This window comes from Pogoniulus pusillus, chromosome 22 (genome assembly GCF_015220805.1).
Source record: "Pogoniulus pusillus isolate bPogPus1 chromosome 22, bPogPus1.pri, whole genome shotgun sequence".
In the NCBI taxonomy this organism is placed as follows: Eukaryota; Metazoa; Chordata; class Aves; order Piciformes; family Lybiidae; genus Pogoniulus; species Pogoniulus pusillus.
In genome coordinates, this window is record NC_087285.1 from 1541833 (window position 1) to 1564288 (window position 22456).

At 56.2% G+C, this 22456-nt stretch overlaps 1 protein-coding gene across 10 annotated transcripts in view; it reads left to right on the forward strand.

Annotated features, from left to right (window-relative positions):
* Window positions 1–22456, forward strand: part of LOC135185074 (protocadherin alpha-C2-like) — a 176689-nt gene that overhangs the window by 92180 nt on the left and 62053 nt on the right. The window contains exon 1 of one of the 10 annotated variants that reach the window (XM_064161401.1): window positions 9826–12929. The exons of 8 other annotated variants lie outside the window; for them this stretch is intronic. In XM_064161401.1, the coding sequence (XP_064017471.1) occupies window positions 10410–12929 (2520 nt within the window). In that variant the 5' untranslated portion in view covers window positions 9826–10409. Of the gene's footprint in view, window positions 1–9825; window positions 12930–22456 lie in introns of those variants that run through there. One more of the 10 variants, XM_064161391.1, reaches the window with a different exon arrangement.

Here is a 22456-nt window from a genome sequence, read left to right on the forward strand (position 1 = left end):
GCCCCAGAAATTCCCATGCAGGGAATGCAGATCACATCCTGCAAGAGCTCTGCTTCAGCTGCAGGCTTGGATGTGTCTGCTGTGAAGAAAGGCTGAGAGCCCTGAGGCTGTTTAGCCTTGAGAAGAGAAGGCTGAGAGAGGCTCTGATCAATGTCTGTGCACAGTTCAGAAGCCCCCAACACAAGCAGGACATGGAACACCCCAACTCTTGCTGCCTGTCCCCACAGGAGAGCTCCTCCAGCACTCTCATCAACTTTGTGGCATTCTCTGGACCCACTCCAGCAGTTCCATGTCCATCTTATATAGGCTGGGTGGGGAATGGCAGAGAGCAGCCCTGAGGAACAGGCCCTGGGGGTGTGGGGTGGTGAAAAGCTCAGCAGGAGCCTGCAGTGGGAGTGCAGCCCAGACACAACCCTGTGCTGGGCTGCAGCCAGAGCAGTGTGGGCAGCAGGGCAAGGGAGGGGATTCTGCCCCTTGGCTCTGCTCTCCTCACACCCCACCTGCAGTCCTGGGGGCAGCTCTGCAGCCCCCAGCACAAGCAACACATGGAAGTGTTGGAGGCAGTGCAGAGGAGGCCACCAAGATGCTGAGAGGGCTGCAGCAGCTCTGCTCTGAGCACAGGCTGAGAGAGTTGGGGCTGTGCAGCCTGGAGAGGAGAAGGCTTGGAGGAGAGCTTGGAGTGGCCTTGCAGGATCTGCAGGGGGCTCCAGGAGGGCTGGGGAGGGACTATTGACAAGGTCTGGGAATGCCAGGAGGAGGAGGAGGAGGAATGGGCTTGGACTGGCAGAGGGGAGATTGAAAGTGGATGTGAGGAAGAAGTTATTTGCAGTGAGGGTGGTGAGAGATTGGCACAGGTTGAGGGTGCTGGGACACTGGCACAGGTTGAGGGTGGTGAGACACTGACACAGGTTGCCCTGGGAGGTTGTGGGGCACAGAAGCACCCAATGTGACCGATCACATTGGGTGCTTCTGTGCTCCACAACCTCCCTGGAGGTGTTCAGTGCCAGGCTGGGAGGTGTCCTTCTAGTGGAAGTTGTCCTTGCCCATGGCAGGGTTGGCTTGGAACTAGAAATTCTTTGAGTTCCCACGAATCTATGGAGCTGCCTTCCAAACCCCCTCCCATCCTGTGATTCTGTGAGCTACAGAAGGTGAAATTACTTCCAGAGAAGCAAAACATCTTCTCAGATGTGGAAATCCATTGGAGGTCTTGGCTGGAGGGGCTGTAATTACCAGGCTGCCTGTTTTCTCAGAGGTCTTTCTTTGTCCTTTTGCTGTGTGAGGCTCAGAAATAGCCAGAGGAAGGATTCTGCAGCGAAGCAAATTGAACACAGATTTATTGCTGCAGAAGCAAGTTTAGGGGATTGTAGCTACAGTATTATATAGATAGAAAACATTCCTTGTACAGGTGCAGTTGGACTGAAATTGGTGCCAGGAGAGGGTTAGGCTGGATAGTAGGGAAAGATTCTTTGCTGCAAGAGTGGTCAGGGATTGGAACAGGCTGCTCAGGGAGGTGATGGAGTCATCATCTCTGGAGGTGTTCAAGAGATGTGTGGCTGTAGCGCTTGGGGACAGGGTTTAATGGCCATGGTGGTCTTAGTTTGGTGGTTGGGCTCAATGATCTGAGAGGTCTCTTCCATAGAATCATAGAGTTAACCAGGTTGGCAGAGAGCTCCAAGCTCCCCCAGCCCAGCCTAGCACCCAGCCCTGCCCAACCAACCAGCCCATGGCACTCAGTGCCCAGCCAGCCTTGGCTCCAACCCCTCCAGCCATGGCCACTCCACCCCCTCCCTGGGCAGCCCATTCCAGTGCCAATCACTCTCTCTGCCAGCAGCTTCCTCCTCACAGCCAGCCCCAACCTGCCCTGCCACAGCTCCAGCCTGGGGCCCCTTCTTCTGGTGGTGCCCCTGCCTGCCTGGCAGCAGAGCCCAACCCCAGCTGGCTACAGCCTCCCTGCAGGCAGCTGCAGGCAGCAATCAGCTCTGCCCTGAGCCTCCTCTGCTGCAGGCTGCACCCCCCCAGCTCCCTCAGCCTCTCCTCACAGGGCTGTGCTCCAGGCCCCTCCCCAGCCTTGCTGCCCTTCTCTCAACACCTTCCAGCACCTCAACATCTCTCTGGAGTGGAGCAGCCCAGAGCTGGACACAGCACTGCAGGGGTGGCCTGAGCAGTGCTGAGCACAGGGGCAGAAGAACCTCCCTGCTCCTGCTGCCCACACTGCTCCTCAGCCAGCCCAGGATGCCATTGGCTCTGCTGCCCACCTGGGCACACTGCTGCCTCCTCTGCAGCTCCTCTCTGCCACCACCCCCAGGTCTCTCTCTGCCTGCCTGCTCTCAGCCCCTCTGGCCCCAGCCTGCAGTGCTGCTTGGGGTTATTATGGCCAAAGTGCAGAACCTGCCCTTGGCCTCTGCCCACCCATGCAGCCTGGCCAGGTCCCTCTGCAGGGCTCTGTTACCCTCCAACACCTCCACAGCCGCTCCTAGCTGCACACTCACTGCTGCTGGACTCAATCCCCTGGTCCAGATAATCAATAAGGATTTCGAACAGGACTGTGCCCAGCACTGATCCCTGGGGCACAGCACCAGTGCCAGCTGCCAGCTGGATGTGGCACCATTCACCACCACTCTCTGGGCCCAGCCTTCCAACCAGTTCTTGACCCATGTCAGAGTGAATCTGTCCCAGCCATGAGCTGCCAGCTGTGCCAGGAGCTGCTTGTGGCAGATGGTGTCAAAGGCTTTGCTGCAGTCCATCTAAAACAGTCTATCATTTATTGCTTCAAAATGGGTGAACTTTGCAAGGCCCCAAGTGCCTACAGAACTTTATCCTTGTGTGTTTGTAGCATTCCCAAGAGAAGTAGGTGCACAGAAGTATTCCTGTGGCACTGCCATTAACTCAGGCATGGCCTTGTGTAGAACACTTTCAAGGAAGGCTGGCCTAGGAATCTGGGGATTCAACAGGTCAAACTGTGAAGTCCTGCTTCAGGACAACCCCAGGTACAAATCCAGGCTGAGTGGGTTGAGAGCAGCCCTGATGGAAAAGGCCTGGGGGTGTTGGGTGCTGAGCAGCTCCCCAGGAGCCAGTAGTGCCCTCATGCAGCCCAGCAGGCAGCTGTGTGCTGGCTGCAGCCAGAGCAGGGCAAGAGAGGGGATTGTGCCCCTTGGCTCTGCTCTGCTGAGACCTCACCTCCAGTGCTGCCTGCAGCTCTGCTGTGCCCAGCAGAAGAAGGACGCAGAGCTGCTGGAGTGAGTTGGAGGAAGGTGACAAGGGTGACTAAAGAGCTGGAGCAGCTCTGCTCTGAGGATGGGCTGAGGGAGCTGAGGGTGTGCAGCTTGGAGAATACTGCAGGGGGGCCTTGGAGCTGCCTTCTGACACCTGAAAGGAGCCCATGGGAAGGCTGCAGAGACATTTGCTAAGGGTGCCTAGAGACAGGAGAAGGAGGAATGGTTTGTAGCTGAGGCAGAGCAGGGTTAGACTGCTGAGGAAGCAGGAGCTGAGGAGCTGAGGAGCACATTCATCAGTGTGAGGGTGGTGAGACTCTGGAAGAGGTTGCCCAGGGAGGCTGTGGATGCTCCCTCCCTGGAGGTGTTCAGTATCAGGGTGGGTCAGGCTTTGAGCAGCCTGGTTGAGAGGTGTCCCTGCCTATGGCAGGGGGTTGGAGTGGATGACCTCTGAGCTGCTGTCCAACCTGAGCCATTCTGTGCCTCCAGGACTCATTCCAGACTGGTACTACTACTTCAGCCTCTAGCACAGGCATGTCTCAATGCATCAGGGCCTCGATGCACACTTGATGTTCTTCTGCAGGCCTGTGACCAGATCAGTGCATTCTCTGCTACCTCCCCGTGCTTGGCCTCCTGTTCCAGGGCTCTCATCAGTTAATTTAACCAAGCTAATTAAAGTGCTGCAGTGCTTTGTATGTCAGCAAAGCCCTGCAGGCCTGGGGATATAGATAAGTGCCTCCAGGCAGTATCCAATCACTTCAGGGGTTATCAGGTTTATCAGCAAATGCTATCTTCTATCAGCTGCTGTTACTGCAGGGATGGAGCCTGAGTCTCTTGCTCGTCTGCACTGATCTGAGCCCAGTGAGGGCATTTGTGTTTAGTGAGGCTTGAAGGCTGAAGCAGATTCACAGCTTGCATTGGGTTGGAAAGGGACCCTCAGAGGTCATCTTGTCCAACCCCTGCAGGCAGCAGGGATGCCTCCAAAGAGATCAGGCTGGACCTTGACCTTGAATGTCTCCAGGAGTGGGGCACATCCCTGGGCAACCTGTTCCAATATCTTACCACTCTTGTTTTGAAGACCTTCCTCCAAATGTCCAACCAAATCTATCTTGCTCCAGTTTCACGCTGTTGCCCCATGTTCTACCACTGCAGGCCCTCCCCTGCCTTTCTGTAGGTCCTCTTCAGATATGGAAATGCAGCTGTAAGGTCTCCCTAGAGCCTTCTCTTCTCCAGGCTGAGCAACCCAAATTCTTTCAGGCTGTTGTCATAGCAGAGGTTCTCCAGCCCTCTGATCCTCTTCATGTCCTTCGTGTGTTGGGGGGCCCAGGACTAGGCACAGTACTTCAGGTGAGGTTTCAGCAGAGCAGAGCAGAGCAAAGCAGAGCAGAGCAGAGCAGAGCAGAGCAGAGCAGAGCAGAGCAGAGGGGCAGGATCCTCTCTCTCCAGTTCTGCCCACACTGCTTTGGATGCAGCCCAGGCTGACCTTGGCCTTCTGTGCTGCCAGTGCCCATTGCTGACACCTGCCCAGCTTCTCCCCCACCAGCACCCCCAAGTCCTTCTCTGCAGGGCTGCTCTCAATCTCCTCATCCTCTAGCCTGGGCTGATGGTGAGGGGTGCCCTGGCTTGGTGCAGGACCTTGCTGTTTGCCTTACTGAACCTCATGAGACTCTCCTCAGGTTTGTTCAGCCTTGAGAGGAGAAGGCTGAGGGGAGACCTTCTCTCCATGGGCTGGCACATAAAGGGTGGCTAGCAGGAGGATGGAGAGTCCCATTTTGCAAGGACTCCCGTGGAAAAGAGAGGGGTGATGGGGACAAGTTGTTGCTGGGAAGATTCCAATGGGACTCCAGCAGAAAATGCTTCCCCATGAGAAGAGTTGGACATTGGAACCATCTCCCAGGGGAAGCAGTGGGGTCCCCTACATTGGACAGGTTTAAGCCTCAGGCTGATAGGGTGCTGGGCCAGCTCGTGTCAACCTCATTGCTGTCTGCAACTACCTGAAGGGAGGTTGTAGCTGGGTGGGGTTGGGCTCTGCTCCCAGACACCCAGGGACAGGACGAGAGGACACAGCCTCAAGCTGTGCCAGGACAGGTTCAGGCTGGATGTTAGGGAGAAGTTCTTCACAGCAAGAGTGATTGGCACTGGAATGGGCTGCCTGGGGAGGTGATGGAGTGCCCATTCCTGGAGGTGTTTAAAAGGAGGCTGCACGAGGCACTTGGTGCCATGGGTTAGTTAATTAGAGGGGTTAGGTGACAGGTTGGACTGGATGATCCCAGAGGCCTCTTCCAAGCTGGTTAATTCTGTAACTAGACTGTGACTTAGAAAGGTTGGGTTGGACCAGCTGACCCTTGGGGTCCCTCCCAGCCTGGCATCCAGTGACTCTGTGAACATTTGGTGCTTAACTGCAGTTTCAGACAGTTGCTGGAAAACAAAACTCTGGAGGAAGCAAAACTGGAGAGCCTCTGAGCCTCAATTTCATCAAAACTGAAATGATGCTTTTGTGTGTTTCAGATTTTGCCATCCAGGATTAAAATCAATAGCACAATGGAGTAGCTCCTGAAGGGGTTCCTCAATGGAAGCTTTCCCTGAATTAATCCTCAGGGCCTGCAGGGCTGACTCAGCATTACCACTGCAAGGGGTGGGAACCACTGAGATTAGTGAGGCCTTCAATGAGTTTTATAGAGACTATTTATACAGGGGTCTGTATCAACCAGTCCTGGTCAGTATGGAGCAGGGGATTGAGTCCAGCAGCAGTGAGTGTGCAGACGGCACCAAGCTAGGAGCAGTGTGGAGCTGTTGGAGGGTAACAGAGCCCTGCAGAGGGACCTGGCCAGGCTGGATGGGTGAGCAGGACCCAATGGGATGAGACTGAACAAGGCCAAGGGCAGGTTCTACACTTAGGCCACAACAACCCCAAGCAGCACTTGGGGCTGGGGCCAGAGTGGCTGAGAGCAGGCAGGCAGAGAGGGCCCTGGGGGTGCTGGCAGAGAGGAGCTGCAGAGGAGGCAGCAGTGTGCCCAGGTGGGCAGCAGAGCCACTGGCATCCTGGGCTGGCTGAGGAGCAGTGTGGGCAGCAGGAGCAGGGAGGTTCTTGTGCCCCTGTGCTCAGCACTGCTCAGGCCACCCCTGGAGTGCTGTGTCCAGCTCTGGGCTCCTCCCTTGCAGAGAGCTGCTGAGGTGCTGGAAGGTGTTGAGAGAAGGGCAGCAAGGCTGGGGAGGGGCCTGGAGCACAGCCCTGTGAGGAGAGGCTGAGGGAGCTGGGGGGGTGCAGCCTGCAGCAGAGGAGGCTGAGGGCAGAGCTGATTGCTGCCTGCAGCTGCCTGCAGGGAGGCTGTAGCCAGGTGGGGTTGGGCTCTGCTGCCAGGCAGACAGGGACAGAAGAAGGGGCCCCAGGCTGCAGCTGTGGCAGGGCAGGTTGGGGCTGGCTGTGAGGAGGAAGCTGCTGGCAGAGAGAGTGATTGGCACTGGAATGGGCTGCCCAGGGAGGGGGTGGAGTGGCCGTGGCTGGAGGGGTTGGAGCCAAGGCTGGCTGGGCACTGAGTGCCATGGGCTGGTTGGTTGGGCAGGGCTGGGTGCTAGGCTGGGCTGGGGGAGCTTGGAGCACTTTACCAACCTGCTTGGTTCTATGGGTCTATGACTGAATGGCTTCCTCAATGGCACAGGCAGTGAGATTGAGGCAGCCTCAGCAGGTTTGATGCTGATGCCAAGATGAGTGGTGTGATTGATAAGACTGAAGGACAGGATCTATCTAGAGGCAGCTGGACAGGCTGGATGGAGAAGCAGGCTGAGGAGAACCTCATGAGGCTCAATAAGACATAAGTGTTCATTGGAGGACTTTGTGGCTCTACCCATGGAAGGTGTGGGGCAGAAATGATCTCTCTGGGTGAAACCACTCTGTGATTGTCTGGAGAAGTCAGGGTCTAACCCTTCAGGCTTCTTGTCCATGATGCCTGCAAGATGTTTGGACACAGCCACATGGCTGCTTCATGGTGGTGCTGATAGAGCATTTTAATGCCTTTTGGCAAGGTTTTGGCTTTTGAGATGGTTTGGATTGGGTATTTTTTTGGGGGGGGTGGTTTTTATTCTGGGCTTGGTTGAGGTTTTTTGCTTGTTCTTATGGTTGTGTTTCTTTGGTGGTTTGGGGTTTTTTTTTTGTGAGGCTGTCAGGTCATTTATTTCTGAATCTGAATATTATGATCCTGAAGGTGAATTGCCAGCCAAAAATTTGAAGCTGATTGTTAATGTTTTAGGTTTGTTTTTTTTTTTTTTTTTGGCTCACATTTAGACAACTGGATGGAGTGGGCAACTTTCCACGTGTTCTAGGCACTTGGCATCTCTGGCTCTGTCCTTCTTGGTCTGCACAGACCTACATTTATCCTTCCTCAAAAGCTAAGCAGGGTGGAGTGTTTCCACAGCACTGTTTGCTGGGGTACTGGGGAGGTTGAGAATAAATCACAGAATCAGTCAGGGCTGGAAGGGAGCACAAGGAGCAGCCAGTTCCAACCCCCCTGCCATGCCCAGGGACACCCTACCCTAGAGCAGGCTGCACACAGCCTCAGCCAGCCTGGCCTCAAACACCTCCAGCCATGGGGCCTCAACCACCTCCCTGGGCAACCCATTCCAGCCTCTCACCACTCTCCTGCTCAACAACTTCCTCCTCCCCTCCAGCCTCACTCTCCTCACCTCCAGCTTTGCTCCATTCCCCCCAGTCCTGGTACTCCCTCACAGCCTCAAAAGTCCCTCCACAGCTTTTTTGTGGCCCCCTTCAGATGCTGGCAGGCCACAAGAAGGTCCCCTGGGAGCCTCTTCTGCTCCAGCCTGCACAGCCCCAACTCTTTCAGTCTGTGCTCACAGCAGAGCTGCTGCAGCCTCTGAGCATCCTCCTGGCCCTGCTCTGGACACTCTCCAGCATCTGCACATCTCTCTTGTCCCAGGGGCTCCAGAACTGGCTGCAGTACTCCAGGTGGGGTCTCGGCAGAGTAGAGGGGGAAGAATCACCTCCCTCAACCTGCAGGCCAGGTCCTCACATACATCCTCAAATATGAGGATAAATATTTGGGACACAAAAAACGATCCAAGAAGTATATGAACTCATCAGCCAAAGCATAAATGAGCCAATCCTGCTCTCCTGAAGGGAGGCTGTAGCCAGGTGGGGTTGGGCTCTACTGCCAGGCAGCAAGCACCAGCAGAAGGGGCCACAGGCTGAAGCTGTGCTAGGGCAGGTTTAGGCTGGATGTTAAGAGGAAGCTGTTGGCAGAGAGAGTGATTGGCATTGGAATGGGCTGCCCAGGGAGGTGGTGGAGTCCCTGTCCTTGGAGGTGTTGAAGCCAAGCCTGGCTGGGCCACTGAGTGTCATGGACTGGTTGATTGTCCAAGGTCTGGGTGCTAGGCTGGGCTGGGTGAGCTTGGAGCTCTCTGCCAACCTGCTGGATTCTATGATTCTGTGATTTTCCTGCGTTTCATGTTGTCTCTTCTGGTAATGGTGGCTGCTGACAGAAGCCAATAGGCTGGGAATTAGCACTGCTATGAACCAGAATTAGGACAATTGTCCCCTGAGATTCGTTCCTCAGGTGCGTGATAGTAAAACCTTTTTGTGATGTGTGGTGTAAGGTGACTCTTGAAAGTCATCTCACACGGTGCCAGGGCTGCCCAAGCCCACAGGGGGCAATGAATGAGGCTTTTAGCTGAACGTTGGCAACACCTGCTCGATCCAGAGAGGATTCTTTGGTTGTTCCCAAAGACTTTATTCGGTAAGGAAGGAAGGAAAAAAGCCCAGGGAGACAAAGCTTTGCAGAGAAGCAGTTTGTGCACTGGGCAGTAAGTACATGGAGGACTCTGTCACAGAGCCATAAAATCCCAGGTTGAACAGACCTTAAAGCTCATCTGGTCTAACCTTTCAGGACCTTTATGGTGCCGTGGTTTGTCTCATCAAAAATCAACTTAAGTGCCTAATGAATGCTGAGGTTTATTGTCTTTGCTGGCACTTGTGGTGTTGGGGTAAAGCTCATTGCGGCTGCGGCACCTTCACCCCCACTGCTGAGTCTGTTCCAGTTCATACCCCTGGGGTTTTTTTTTTTGGTCAGTCCTCCCATCACAAGGGCAAAGGAGGAGAAAAGTGGGAAATGGATTGTGTCGCCCTTCTCCAGCTGCACTGGATCACCTTCAGCCTGTTTATTGCATTGGATGAGAAATCGAAGCCCACCTTTAGTGCTGATACCTGGTGGGTGTGACTTGCAGAATCCTGCCAAGCCCAGCTGCTGTCGGGGCACGGCGGCTGCTGCAAGGGCGAGGGGGAGCTGAGTGGGAGGAGGCTGGAAGCGGGGCAGGGGGGCCCGCAGAGATTGGGCAGAGGGCCGGTGCTGCAGCGAGGATGAATCTCCGCGGGAGCAGAGGGGCAGGTCTCCAAGAAAGAGGTCGTCAAACCCACTGCAGCAACACACCGACGGCACCGGACCTGGCTGGAGGCCCGTTTTTTTCCGGAGCCCTGCGCTGATTTAACCCTCTCAGCGGATGCACTTTAGCACTGCAGCAGCAGGTCCAGCAGCGCGGACGGTTTGCGGCTCTTCCCCACCCCCCCCCCGCGCACACACCTCTCCTCCTCCCCGCGCCCTCAAAGCTTCAGCAGCGAAGCCGGGGCGGAGACGAAGGGCGGCGGCGGCGGCAGAGGAGCCGCACCCCTCCCCGGCTCGGCAGCGACTACCGGGAGCTCGGGGCCCGGCTCACCGGGCGGCTGCAACACGTGGGTGAGGACGGTGCGGCGGGGCGAGCAGCGGCTCCGGCGGGCAGCGGGGTCCCTCCGGCGGGTAGCGGCTCCCGCAGGCAGCAGGGCGGGGGCGGCTCCCGCCGGCGGCCCCGCTGCTGTTCGCCGCCGAGGTGCTGAACCGGAGCCAGCCGCGGCTTACACGTCCTCCCCCGCCGCCTCCTCCCGCGCAGCAGCTGGAGCAGGAGAAAGCGGATCCGGCGAGTCCCGGTCCCTCCTTCTTCCTCCTCCTCCTCCTCGGAGCCGCCGGAGGCAGAGCGAGGTGGGAACCGGTGAGCATGGAGCGGGCGGCGGCGGAGCCGGAGGTGGCCGGCGGCTGCTGCTCGCCGCTTGCATGAAGCGGCCGGGCGGAGGCGGCGGCGGGGAGTGAAGCCGGGCCAGGGCCGGGCGCGGCGGCTCCGGGCTCCGGCAGCTCCCCCCACCCCCCTCCGGCCCCGGCCATGGCGGCGGCAGCTCGGCGGAGCCGCGGCGGGGCGGTGGTGCTGGGCCTGCTGCTGCTGCTGGGGCTCGGCACCGGGCGAGCGGCGGGCGGGCAGCTGCGTTACGCCGTGCGGGAGGAGCTGCCGCTCGGAGCCTTCGTGGGCAGCGTGGCGAACGACCTGGGCGTGGATCCGCGGCGGCTGGCGGCCAGGGGAGCGCGGCTGACCTCGGGCAGCGGCCGGCAGTACCTGGAGCTGGAGCTTGGCCGCGGGGCGCTGCTGGTGCGGGAGCGGATGGACCGCGAAGCTCTCTGCGAGCTCAGCCCCACCTGCTTCCTCAGCCTGGAGCTGGTCATCGAGCAGCCCATCGAGGTGCACAACGTGGAGGTGGAGGTGCTGGACATCAACGACAACGCCCCGCGCTTCCCCCGCCAGGATTACCGGCTGGAAATCAGTGAGTCTGCCCTGCCCGGCGCCCGCTTCCACATCGAGAGTGCCCAGGACCCTGATGTGGGCACCAACTCTGTGCAGAGCTACCAGCTCAGCCCCAGCCACCACTTTGCCCTGGACCTGAAAGGCTTCCAGAGTGGCAGCAAACTCCTGGAACTGGTGCTGCAGCAGCCGCTGGACCGGGAGCAGAGTGCCCTGCAGCAGCTGGTGCTCACTGCTGTGGACGGTGGGGACCCCCCCAAGTCTGGTACAGCCCAGATCTCTGTGCGAGTGATGGATACCAATGACAACCCCCCTGCCTTCGACCGTTCCACCTACACCGTGAGCCTTCTGGAGAATGCCCCACCGGGCACACTAGTGGTCAAACTCAATGCCTCAGACCCTGACGAGGGCTCCAATGGGGATGTGATCTACTCCTTCGGCAGCTACACCCCACAGAAGGTGAGGCAGCTCTTTAGCGTGGACCCACACTCGGGGGAGGTGCGGGTTAATGGTACCTTGGACTATGAAGAGGCATCCTCCTATGAGATCTATGTGCAAGCCACTGATCAGGGCCCTGTCTCTATGGCTGGGCACTGCAAGGTGCTGGTCAACATCGTGGATGCCAACGATAATGTTCCTGAGGTGGTCCTGACTTCCTTGTACAGCCCAGTGCCAGAGGATGCAAAAACAGGGACTGTGGTGGCCCTGATGAGTGTCACTGACCAGGACTCAGGGCTGAACAAGCAGGTGAGCCTGCGCATCCCCCCCGGCCTCCCCTTCACACTCAACTCCTTCAAGAACTCCTACACCTTGCTCACAAAGGGCAAACTGGACCACGAGAAAGCAGCAGCCTACAACATCACCGTTACGGCTACCGACTCCGGGAGCCCCCCCCTCTCCTCCCAGAAGGTGATCCGTGTGGAGATCTCCGACATCAACGACAACCCTCCGCGCTTTGAGGAGCCTGTGTACTCCGTTTACATCCCAGAGAACAACCCCATTGGAGCCTTGATGTGCACTATCAAAGCCACCGACCCAGACGTGGCCGAAAATGCCTACGTGTCCTATTCTCTGCTGGACGGGGAGATCGAAGGGCTACCTGTCGCCTCCTATGTCTCCATTAAACCCGACAGTGGCAACATGTATGCTGCCAGGTCCTTTGACTATGAGACTCTGAGGGAGTTCCAAGTGACTGTGCAGGCTCAGGATGCAGGGGTCCCGCCACTGAGCAGCACTGTCGCTGTCTACATCTACGTGGTGGACGAGAACGACCACGCTCCCCAGATTCTGTATCCTACCTCAGCCAACAATTCAGCAGCCCTGGAGATGATCCCACGCTCGGCCTACGCTGGATATTTGGTAACCAAAATTATAGCCATCGATGGGGATGCGGGGCAGAACGCCTGGCTGTTCTTCCAGCTGGCACACGTGTCGGAGCCGGGTCTGTTCAGGATAGAGCTCCACTCTGGGGAGATCAGGACTACTCGCAAGCTGGGGGAGGACAGCTCGCCTACCTTCAACCTGACGGTGGAGGTGAGAGACAACGGGGAGCCACCCATGTCCTCATCAGTGGCCATCACTGTTGCCGTGGTGGACAGAGTTTCCAAGATCATCCCTGACAGAAGAAGGCACCTTAAAAGCCCCAGCAGCTACTCGGAGATCACTCTTTATCTCATTATCGCTCTGAGCGCCGTCTCCTTTGTTTTCCTTTTCACCATCGTGGGGCTTAGTGCTATCAAGTGCTACAGATACAGCCTGTATGGGGACTGCTGCTGCGCAGGCTTCTGCAGGGTGCGAGAACGCTGCCCTGCTGACCTGTACAAGCAGGCCAACAACAACATCGATGCCAGGTTGCCCCAGGGTTTGAAAGTGCAGCCCCACTTCATTGAAGTGAGGGGCAATGGGTCCCTCACCAAGACCTACTGCTATAAGGCCTGCCTGACAGCGGGATCGGGAAGTGACACCTTTATGTTTTACAATACCTGTGGCCCAACGGGGACTACTGCAGGGCCCTCTGCAGCCATGGCTGAGAGGCATCTGACAGGCCAGAGCGGGCAGAGTGCACAAAACCTGATCATACTTAAAAGTGACTCCATGACTCCTAACGAGGTGAGGCTGTGTTGAGAGAGAAGCGCTCTGAGCAAAGCTGTGCTCCCGGAGAAACTCCAGCTGGGAAACTCTGCTTAATCTCACTCTCTTTTGGGCTGCTCGAAATGTGGTTCTGATGAGTCTAATCTGTGCAGGGCATTTTGGGTTTAGGTAAATCCTGGGACATTCAGGGGCCATTTGGGAAGTTTGGTGTCTGCCCCTGCAGGGTAATGTTGCCTCCTCCTCCTCTCTTCTCTTACAGCCAGAGACTGATAGGGAATGCCATGTGTGGGTTTAAAGTTTTAATGCTTGGAGAAGAGAAGGCTTCCAGGAGACCTTAGAGTGGCCTTCCAGTATCTGAAGGGGACCTACAGGAAGGCTGGAGAGGGACTATTGACAAGGACTTGTAATGACAGGACAAGGAATGGGTTTGAACTGGCAGAGGGGAGATTCAAACTGGATGTGAGGAAGAAGTTGTTTGTAGTGAGGGTGGTGAGACACTGGCACAGGTTGCCCAGGGAGGTTGTGGAGCACAGATGCACCCAATGTGATCAAAGATCAAAGATCACATTGGGTGCTTCTGTGCTCCACAACCTTCCTGGAAGTGTCCAAGGCCAGGCTGGACGAGACCTTGAGCAACCTGTTCTACTGGGAAGTGTCCCTGCCTCTGGCAGGGGATTTGAACTGGCTGAGCTTTGAGATCCCTTCCAACCTAAACCATTTCTATGATTCTATGCTAAAATTACTATTGCAGTGGGGAAAAAGCCCCAAACCCACAGACCAACCCCAAAAGTGATTAGCCTGGAAATCCACAGCCTGCTTTCAGGCAGTTCCAGATGTTTGCAGATGCACTGTTTTCATGCCTAGGCAAGGCTGCTGAATTTAGCTCATGGCACTAATAGGCTTTGCTTGCTAACACAGAGATGTTTCAGTTATCTGCAAGCTGCAGTCCCTCTCTTTTGATAGTGTTTGTTGTGCCCAGTGCTGCACTTTGTGCTTTCTGGACCATCCAGTGCCATCTTTGTGCAGGGGCTCGCAGCAAGTTGCCGTTGTTCTGTTACAGTCGGACAGCTCCTAACGTGCTGGGTTGCCCTTGAAAATGAACGCCTGCGGTTTGACCAGCAGCACATTAACCATTTCAATGTTTCCCCACAGTGAAGAATTAGTGGTTGCTTGATGCCAGCACGCAGGCAGCCTGCAAGGCCTGGTGTGGTTTGTCTGCTCTCTACACTTTCCTTCCCACGTATATCACAGCTGACCCTGGGAGAGGCTAATTCTGCCTCACAGAAGGAGCATTTTGCAGTTGCTGAGGGTTGTTTGTCTCCTGTGGCTGTGGCAGGCGTAAGAGCAGTCAGTGCTGTGCCTCCAGACGTGGGAAAGCTAAAGGAGTGGCTGCAGTGGGGAAGGAAGGAGCCAGACTTGGGTGTGAATCATAGAATCGAGCAGGTAGGAAGAGAGCTCCAAGCTCACCCAGCCCTGCCCAATAAACCAGACCATGGCACTAAGTGCCCCATCCAGTCTGTTCTTGAGCACCTCCAGGGATGGGAACTCCACCACCTCCCTGGGCAGCCCATTCCAATGCCAATCACTCTCTCTGCCAACAACTTCCTCCTAACAATGCTACAGAATGGAATGGTACTGAAGTGTAATTTGTGGTGTCCCCCAGGGAGCAGTGCTGGGCCCAATCCTGTTCAATACCTTTATTTTATGATCTGGACAGGGAAACTGGGTCCAGCATCAGTAGGTTTGCAGACAAAACCAAGCTAGGAGCAGTGTGGAGTTGTTGGAGGGTAGGAGAGCACTGCAGAGGGACCTGGCCAGGCTGGATGGGTGGGCAGAGGCTAAGGGGATGAGATTGAAGAAGGCCAATGGAGGGTTCTGCACTTTGGCCACAACTACCCCAAGCAGCACTTGGGGCTGGGTATAGAGTGGCTGAGAGCAGGAAGGCAGAGAGGGCCCTGGGGGTGCTGGTAGATGGTAGCTGCAGAGGAGGCAGCAGTGTGCCCAGGTGGGCAGCAGAGCCACTGGCATCCTGGGCTGGCTGAGGAGCAGTGTGGGCAGCAGGAGCAGGGAGGTTCTTGTGCCCCTGTGCTCAGCACTGCTTAGGCCACCCCTGGAGTGCTGTGTCCAGTTCTGGGCTCCTCCACTGCAGAGAGATGTTGAGGTGCTGGAAGGTGTTGAGAGAAGGGCAGCAAGGCTGGGGAGGGGCCTGGAGCACAGCCCTGTGAGGAGAGGCTGAGGGAGCTGGGGGGGTGCAGCCTGCAGTAGAGGAGGCTGAGGGCAGAGCTGATTGCTGCCTGCAGCTGCCTGCAAGGAGGCTGTAGCCAGGTGGGGTTGGGCTCTGGTGCCAGGCAGCCAGGGACAGAAGAAGGGGCCCCAGGCTGCAGCTGTGGCAGGGCAGGTTGAAGCTGGCTGTGAGGAGGAAGCTGCTGGCAGAGAGAGTGATTGGCATTGGAATGGGCTGCCCAGGGAGGGGGTGGAGTGGCTGTGCCTGGAGGTGTTGAAGCCAAGGCTGGCTGGGCACTGAGTGCCATGGTGTGGTTGGTTGGGCAGGGCTGGGTGCTAGGCTGGGCTGGGTGAGCTTGGAGCTCTCTGCCAACCTGCCTGATTCTGTGATTCTATGACTCTAATTCCTTTATGTAGTTTCCTTACTGGCCTGTGAAGCTGCCAGCATCTCTCAGCAAACTCTGCACAAAGTGGCACAGATCTTAGGTGCTGGCAAATCTTCCACTGAAATCCTTTCAGAGGGTGATGATCATCCATTCACAGCTCACCCAGTTAAGATTGGTGCAGTGGCTTTCTATCAGCCACAGTGGCAAGGTGGAGGGGGAGTGGTTTTATTTCCCTCTTTCTAGTGGTGAGACACTGGCACAGGTTGAGGGTGGTGAGACACTGGCACAGGTTGCCCAGGGAGGTCGTGGAGCACAGAAGCACCCAATGTGATCAAAGATCAAAGATCACATTGGGTGCTTCTGTGCTCCACGACCTCCCTGGAGGTGTTCAAAGCTAGGTTGGATGAGGTCTTCAGCAACCTGAGCTGGTGGGAGGTGTCCTTGCCTATGGCAGGGTGGGTTGAAACTGTATGAACTTCAAGGTCCCTTCCAACCCAACCCATTCTGTGACTCTATGCAAATCTGTTTGCTGCAGGAGGGAAGGTTGAGACATGCTCCTTGGCTAGTGAGGAATCACAGAGTGAAAGATAAACCTTAAATCTGCTTAATTTGGGGTGGGGTGAGGGGAAGAGAGGAGTAGTAATTGAACATGGCTTCACTTTGGACTCTGGAGTGGCAGGAAATTAGTTCAGCAAACAGATTCCTGTCGTGTTTTAGGGGAAACACTCAACTGAATGCAATGAATTGGCAAGTTTTGGATGCTGGTGCAAATCAGGGCCTGGCCTCAGAGCCAGCCCAGACTTGGAGAAGAAAAACAGAGAGCTGTACAGAGCAAAGTGCTGAGAGCCTGCCAAGAGAGGCATCGATTGCTCAAGTAACTCTGCATGGTGTCACCTGAGCTGAAATTGTGGCAAGTTCTGCTTGTCATGAGTGCCTCAGGTCTCTGCTGAGAGTCAGAGCATCAGAGTGCACCCACCCTGCAGATATTCATAGGCAGTAGAATTATAGTCTTAGAGTCATAGAATCAAGTAGGTTGGAAGAGAGCTCCAAGCTCCCCCAGCCCAACCTAGCACCCAGCCCTGCCCAACCAACCAGCCCATGGCACTCAATGCCCAGCCAGCCTTGGCTCCAGCCCCTCCAGCCACGGCCACTCCACCACCTCCCTGGGCAGCCCATTCCAGTGCCAATCACTCTCTCTGCCAGCAGCTTCCTCCTCACAGCCAGCCCCAACCTGCCCTGCCACAGCTTCAGACTTTGGCCCCTTCTGTTGCAGCTTGTCTGGCACTAGAGCCCAACCCCACCTGGCTACAGCCTCCCTGCAGGCAGCTGCAGGCAGCAATCAGCTCTGCCCTGAGCCTCCTCTGCTGCAGGCTGCACCCCCCCAGCTCCCTCAGCCTCTCCTCACAGGGCTGTGCTCCAGGCCCCTCCCCAGCCTTGCTGCCCTTCTCCAAACACCTTCCAGCACCTCAACATCTCTCTGCAATGGAGGATCCCAGAACTGGGCACAGCACTCAAGGTGTGGCTTGAGCAGTGCTGAGCACAGGGGCACAAGAACCTCCCTGCTCCTGCTGCCCACACTGCTCCTGAGTCAGCCCAGGATGCCATTGGCTCTGCTGCCCACCTGGGCACACTGCTGCCTCCTCTGCAGCTCCTCTCTGCCACCCAGGCCCACCTGGGCCCTCTCTGCCTGCCTGCTCTCAGCCACTCTGGCCCCAGCCTGCAGTGCTGCCTGGGGTTGTTGTGGCCAAAGTGCAGAACCCTGCACTTGGTCTTGTTCAGCCTCCTCCCCTTGGCCTCTGCCCACCCACGCAGCCTGGCCAGGTCCCTCTGCAGGGCTCTGCTACCCTCCAACAGATCTTAAAGTGTCCTGGGGTAGTAGGTCCTGTGAAGACATCTCAGTACCAGGTGTGGTTGAGAAAATGGCTGAAGATGCATTCACTAATTAGTGGCTCCTGGCTAATTACATGCTATAAAATCCTGCCTTTTCCCTCCTTTCAAGCTAGGCATATGCACTGAAGCTGCCACCCACTGCTTAGCAACACTGAATTCTCCTTTTTAAGGTAATGATCTCTGTGCTGCTTAGGTCTGCAGAGCTCTGTGCTTCTTTTTTTGGTGGAAGTGAACTTTTCAGTCAGTCTTTAAAGCCCAACCGTGCCCTATGCAGCTCAGCAGCAGGCACCCTCCTCGTCCTCTTGGTTTAAGAAGTTCATCTCCGATCTGTGGGTCACTTTTTGGGTGACTTGATCAGGTTCTTTTGGGGTTTTATTTCAGCTTTTGGAGAGGGCTTCTCCACTCCTTGCTCGCTGGTGAGGGTGGGAGCAGGTGAAAGGGCTTTCTGTGCACGCAGCCTGCAGGCAGGGCTCCACCGGAGTCAGTGTGTGGCAAATGTCGGTTCTGCAGCGAGAGGAAAAGTAGTTCAGATCTGGTTGGGCTGTTTCCAAGTGAGGTGGGACAAAAAGGCTCCGATCCCCTCTGGGTAGAAGATATAATCACATTGAGCTCTCTGGGGAACCTGAATTGTCCCCCACATGCGGCCAACCCCCAGCATCCTCCGGAGCTGCCTTTGCAAGAGATTGCTGGCAGAGGCTTTAAAGGGGTTCCTGGTGCAGTATCTCACAGTCTCCATCCAGGAATTTAAGCCTCTAAGAAATTCTCCATCCCCACTGACATTGGAGAGGTTAACTATAAACGTTTGTCCTTTTGGTTGCTGGCAGCATCTGGACCTGTTCGGCTGAGCAGGGGCAATGCTCCCTGCTCCAGGGCGGTCGCACTCCCGGGCTGAGCCTCCCTGCTGTGCCAGCAGAAATTGGCAGCCAATATTAAGCAAAGGAGGTTTTTTTTTTTCCTCTTAGAATTCCTTCAGTGCACTTTGCAGAAGCCCTTGATTGTTCCCTTCCCTTCAGTTCCCTCCGAGTCAAAAATGCAAATCAACCCTGCCGGGAGGAAAACCTTTGGGCTTCTTTTTCCTTCTCCACTTTCAGTCGTGTGATAAAAACACGTCCAGGCTGTAAATGGTTTGCTTTCCACGTCTAGTTCCGAACACTTCCAGGAGGAAATTAGGAGTAGAAGCCTCTGATCCAACATTGTCTCACTGGAAAAGAAGCAGGAGCTGTGCGGGGTCAGAGGCTCTTTTGTTCTTGCTTCAAAGGGAATGGCTCCATGGCTCCGACAAACAGACCTTGTGTCCTTCCGTCCTGCCTTTGTGTGGAGACAGGAGCGGAGCAGGACGCTCTGAGCAGCCTCATCAGCTGCTGACTGTGAATGTTTGGTTCACACTTCTGTACCTTGAGCAGGTCTGGTTCTGACAGGCGCTGCTGTGTGGGAGAGCCTTTGCAGTGCCACTCGGTGAAAAAAACCCAGGCAGAGAAATGCCTTCTGTGCCAGGGACAAATCCTGATGTGCCTCATCAGCTGGGAACTGTAACTCTTGAATGGGCTGCCCGGGGAGGTGGTGGAGTGGCCGTGCCTGGAGCTGTGCAAGCCCAGCCTGGCTGCGGCACTGAGTGCCATGGTCTGGTTGGTTGGGCAGGGCTGGGTGCTAGGTTGGGCTGGGGGAGCTTGGAGCTCTCTGCCAGCCTGCCTGATTCTCTGATTCTAAATGTTTGAGTCACGCTTCTGTACCTTGAGCAGGTCTGGTTCTAACAGCCACCGGTGTGTGTTGGAGCCTTTGCAGGGGAAAAAAACCCAGAGAGTAGTGAAAAGAAAGAAATCAGAGTTGTTTTCTGTCCCAGGGACCAATCCTAATGTGTTCAAGAATTAGGTAAAAAAAGAGAAGTGAGTAAAACCATAGAGCTGTAGGGATGGGTTGGAAGGGACCTCTGGAGATCATTGAGTCCAGCCCTCTGTCAAAGCAGGGTCACCTAAGGCAGGTCACACAGGAACACATCCAGAGGAGTCTAGAAAGGCTCCAGAGAAGGAGACTCCACAACCTCTCTGGGCAGCCTGCTCCAGGGCTCCAGTGTCCTCACAGCAAAGTTTCTCCTCATGTTGAGGTGGAAATTGCTGGGTTGCAGTTTGTGTCCATTGCCCTTCATCCTGTCACAGGACACCAGGGAAAAGAGCCTGGCCCCTTCTTGACAAATACCTGCAGGTATTTTAGACAGCAGAATCAGAGTCATAGAATCACAGAATCAGGCAGGCTGGCAGAGAGCTCCAAGCTCCCCCAGCCCAGCCTAGCCCCCAGCCCTGCCCAACCAACCAGCCCATGGCACTCAGTGCCCAGCCAGCCTTGGCTCCAACCCCTCCAGCCACGGCCACTCCACCCCCTCCCTGGGCAGCCCATTCCAGTGCCAATCACTCTCTCTGCCAGCAGCTTCCTCCTCACAGCCAGCCTCAACCTGCCCTGCCACAGCTGCAGCCTGGGGCCCCTTCTGCTGCTGCTGGGTGCCTGGCAGCAGAGCCCAACCCCACCTGGCTACAGCCTCCCTGCAGGCAGCTGCAGGCAGCAATCAGCTCTGCCCTGAGGCTCCTCTGCTGCAGGCTGTACCCCCCCCAGCTCCCTCAGCCTCTCCTCACAGGGCTGTGCTCCAGGCCCCTCCCCAGCCTTGCTGCCCTTCTCTCAACACCTTCCAGCACCTCAGCAGCTCTCTGCAATGGAGGAGCCCAGAACTGGACACAGCACTCAAAGTAATAGGATCCCTTCTCAGTGTTCTCTTCTCCAGACTAACAGCCTCAGGTCTCTCAGCCTTCCCTCATCACACAGATCTTCCCATCCCTTCCTCATCCTTGTAGCCTCTGATGGATGCTCTCTAAGGTACCTCTAGGTTTGTGACAGTGTGATGTCAGCTAAGTCCATGAACTCTGAAGGGAGCTGCACTTTCTATTCTGCTTTCCCTTTCTTTCTTCACAGCCTCACAGGATGTTAGGGATTGGAAAGGGCCTCCATAGATCATTGAGTCCAACTCCTCTGCCAGAGCAGGGCCAGAGAACCCAGTGCAGGTCATACAGGAACACACCCAGACAGGGCTGGAAGGGCTCCAGAGGAGACTCCATAACCTCTCTGGGCAGGCTGTGCCAGGGCTCTGGGACCCTTCCAGTTCTTCCTTATGTTGGAGTGGAGCTTTCTGTGCTGTAGATTCCATCCATTGCTTCTTGTCCTACCCCAGGGCACGAGTGAGAAGAGTCTACTCCCTCCCTCTTGACCCCCAGCCCTCAGACATTCAGACTTTCCAGCTGTTGTCTGTGACTGCTCTCACTCATGGCTGTTGTTAAGTGGTTTCAGGAATGTGGCCTCAGTGCCTGGGAGAATGAACAGGCTCAAACTCTTGTCAGAAGGTTGTGAGGTGACAAGTGGTGTCCCTCAGGGGTCTGCACTGGGACCAGGGGTGGTCAATATCTTCATCAGTGACACAGACAGTGAGGCTGAGGCAGCCTCAGCAGGTTTGCAGATGACATCAGGCTCAGTGGGGTGGTTGATAAGACTGAAGGCTGGGATGGGAGCCATCCAGAGGGGCTTGGATAAGCTGGGGAAGTGAGCCAAGGAGAGCCTTGTGAGGTTCAATAAAGCAAAGTGCAAGGTCCTGCACCAAGTCAGGGCAATCCTCGAGACCAATCCAGGCTGAGAGGGTGATGAGATTTGGAGCAGCTCTGCAGAGAAGGCCTTGGGGGTGCTGATGGGAAAGAAGCTGGGCAGGAGCCAGCCATGGGCACTGGCAGCACAGAAGGCCAAGGGCAGCCTGAGCTGCATCCAAAGCAGTGAGGGCAGAGCTGGAGAGAGAGGATCCTGCCCCTCTGCTCTGCTCTGAAGGGACCTCACCTGCAGGGCTGGGGCCAGCTAGGACCCCCACCGGAGGGACATGGACCTGCTGGATTGGGTCCAGAGGCAGAGGGCCACAAAGATGATCAGGTGCCTGTAGCACCTCTTTCACAAAGACAGGCTGAAGTAGTTGGGGCTGTTCAGCCTGGAGAAGAGAAGGCTCCAGGGAGACCTTTGAGCTGCATTTTAATATCTGAAAGGGACCTACAGGAAGCCTGGGGAGGGACTGTTCAGAAGGGCCTGTGGGGAAAGGACAAGAGCCAATGGTTTGGAACAGGAGCAGAGGAGATTGGGGTTGGACATCAGGAGGAAGCTCTGCAAATACTGGGACAGGCTGCCCAGAGATGTAGTTGAGGCCCCATCCCTGTGGACATTCAAGGTTAGACTTGGTGTGACCCTGGGCAGGCTAATCTAGTTGGAGGTGTCCCTGCTGGCTGCAGGGGGGTTGGACAATATGCCCCTTGAGGGTCCCTTCCAAGTCAATTCTATCTGTGTGTGAACCTGCTGCAGCCACAACCACTTCCACAGGCACCTGGGCAGGTTTGGCCTCATCTCACAGCTCCAGTGCTGTGTGCTGCTACCACATAGGAAGCAGCAGGTGGTGGGAGAAGCAGGCCATGGTTGGGTGCTTCTGTGCTGGACTGTGTGGGTTTGCTCACCTGCACTGGTGGGGGGAAGGGCAGGACTGCTGGGCTTGGTGTGTGGCCTCTGGAAATCTCTGAGGGGAATGGCAGACTCAGGTTAAGTGAATTGGAGGCTGGCAGGTGATAAACCAGGTCTTGTAATGAGCTGGGGAGGTGAAAGGAGCAATAATATCTTCATCAGCATTGTGGCATGGTGAGAGCAAAGGGATACCCAACTGGGGAGCATCTGGACCACTTCAGAGTCTGTATTCCTCTTCTGTGCTTCCTCTTCTGTGCTCCTGCTTCCTGGCCAGCTGGACCTGATCCTGCTGGTGTTGATTTCTGACACAGCTACACTTGAGAGGGCTTTGCCCATTGCCAGCTCCTGTGCAGACCCCTGTCCCCCTGCTGAGGGCACAGCTCTGCTTTGAGACGGGCCTGCTGCAGTGGGTTGGGTCAGTGCTGGTGGGTGGGCTGCTAAAGGGGGATTGCTCTTAGCCAAGAGGTCTCAGCCAACCCCAAGCCTGTGGCTGCCTGCTGGATCTGTAAGAAGCACCAC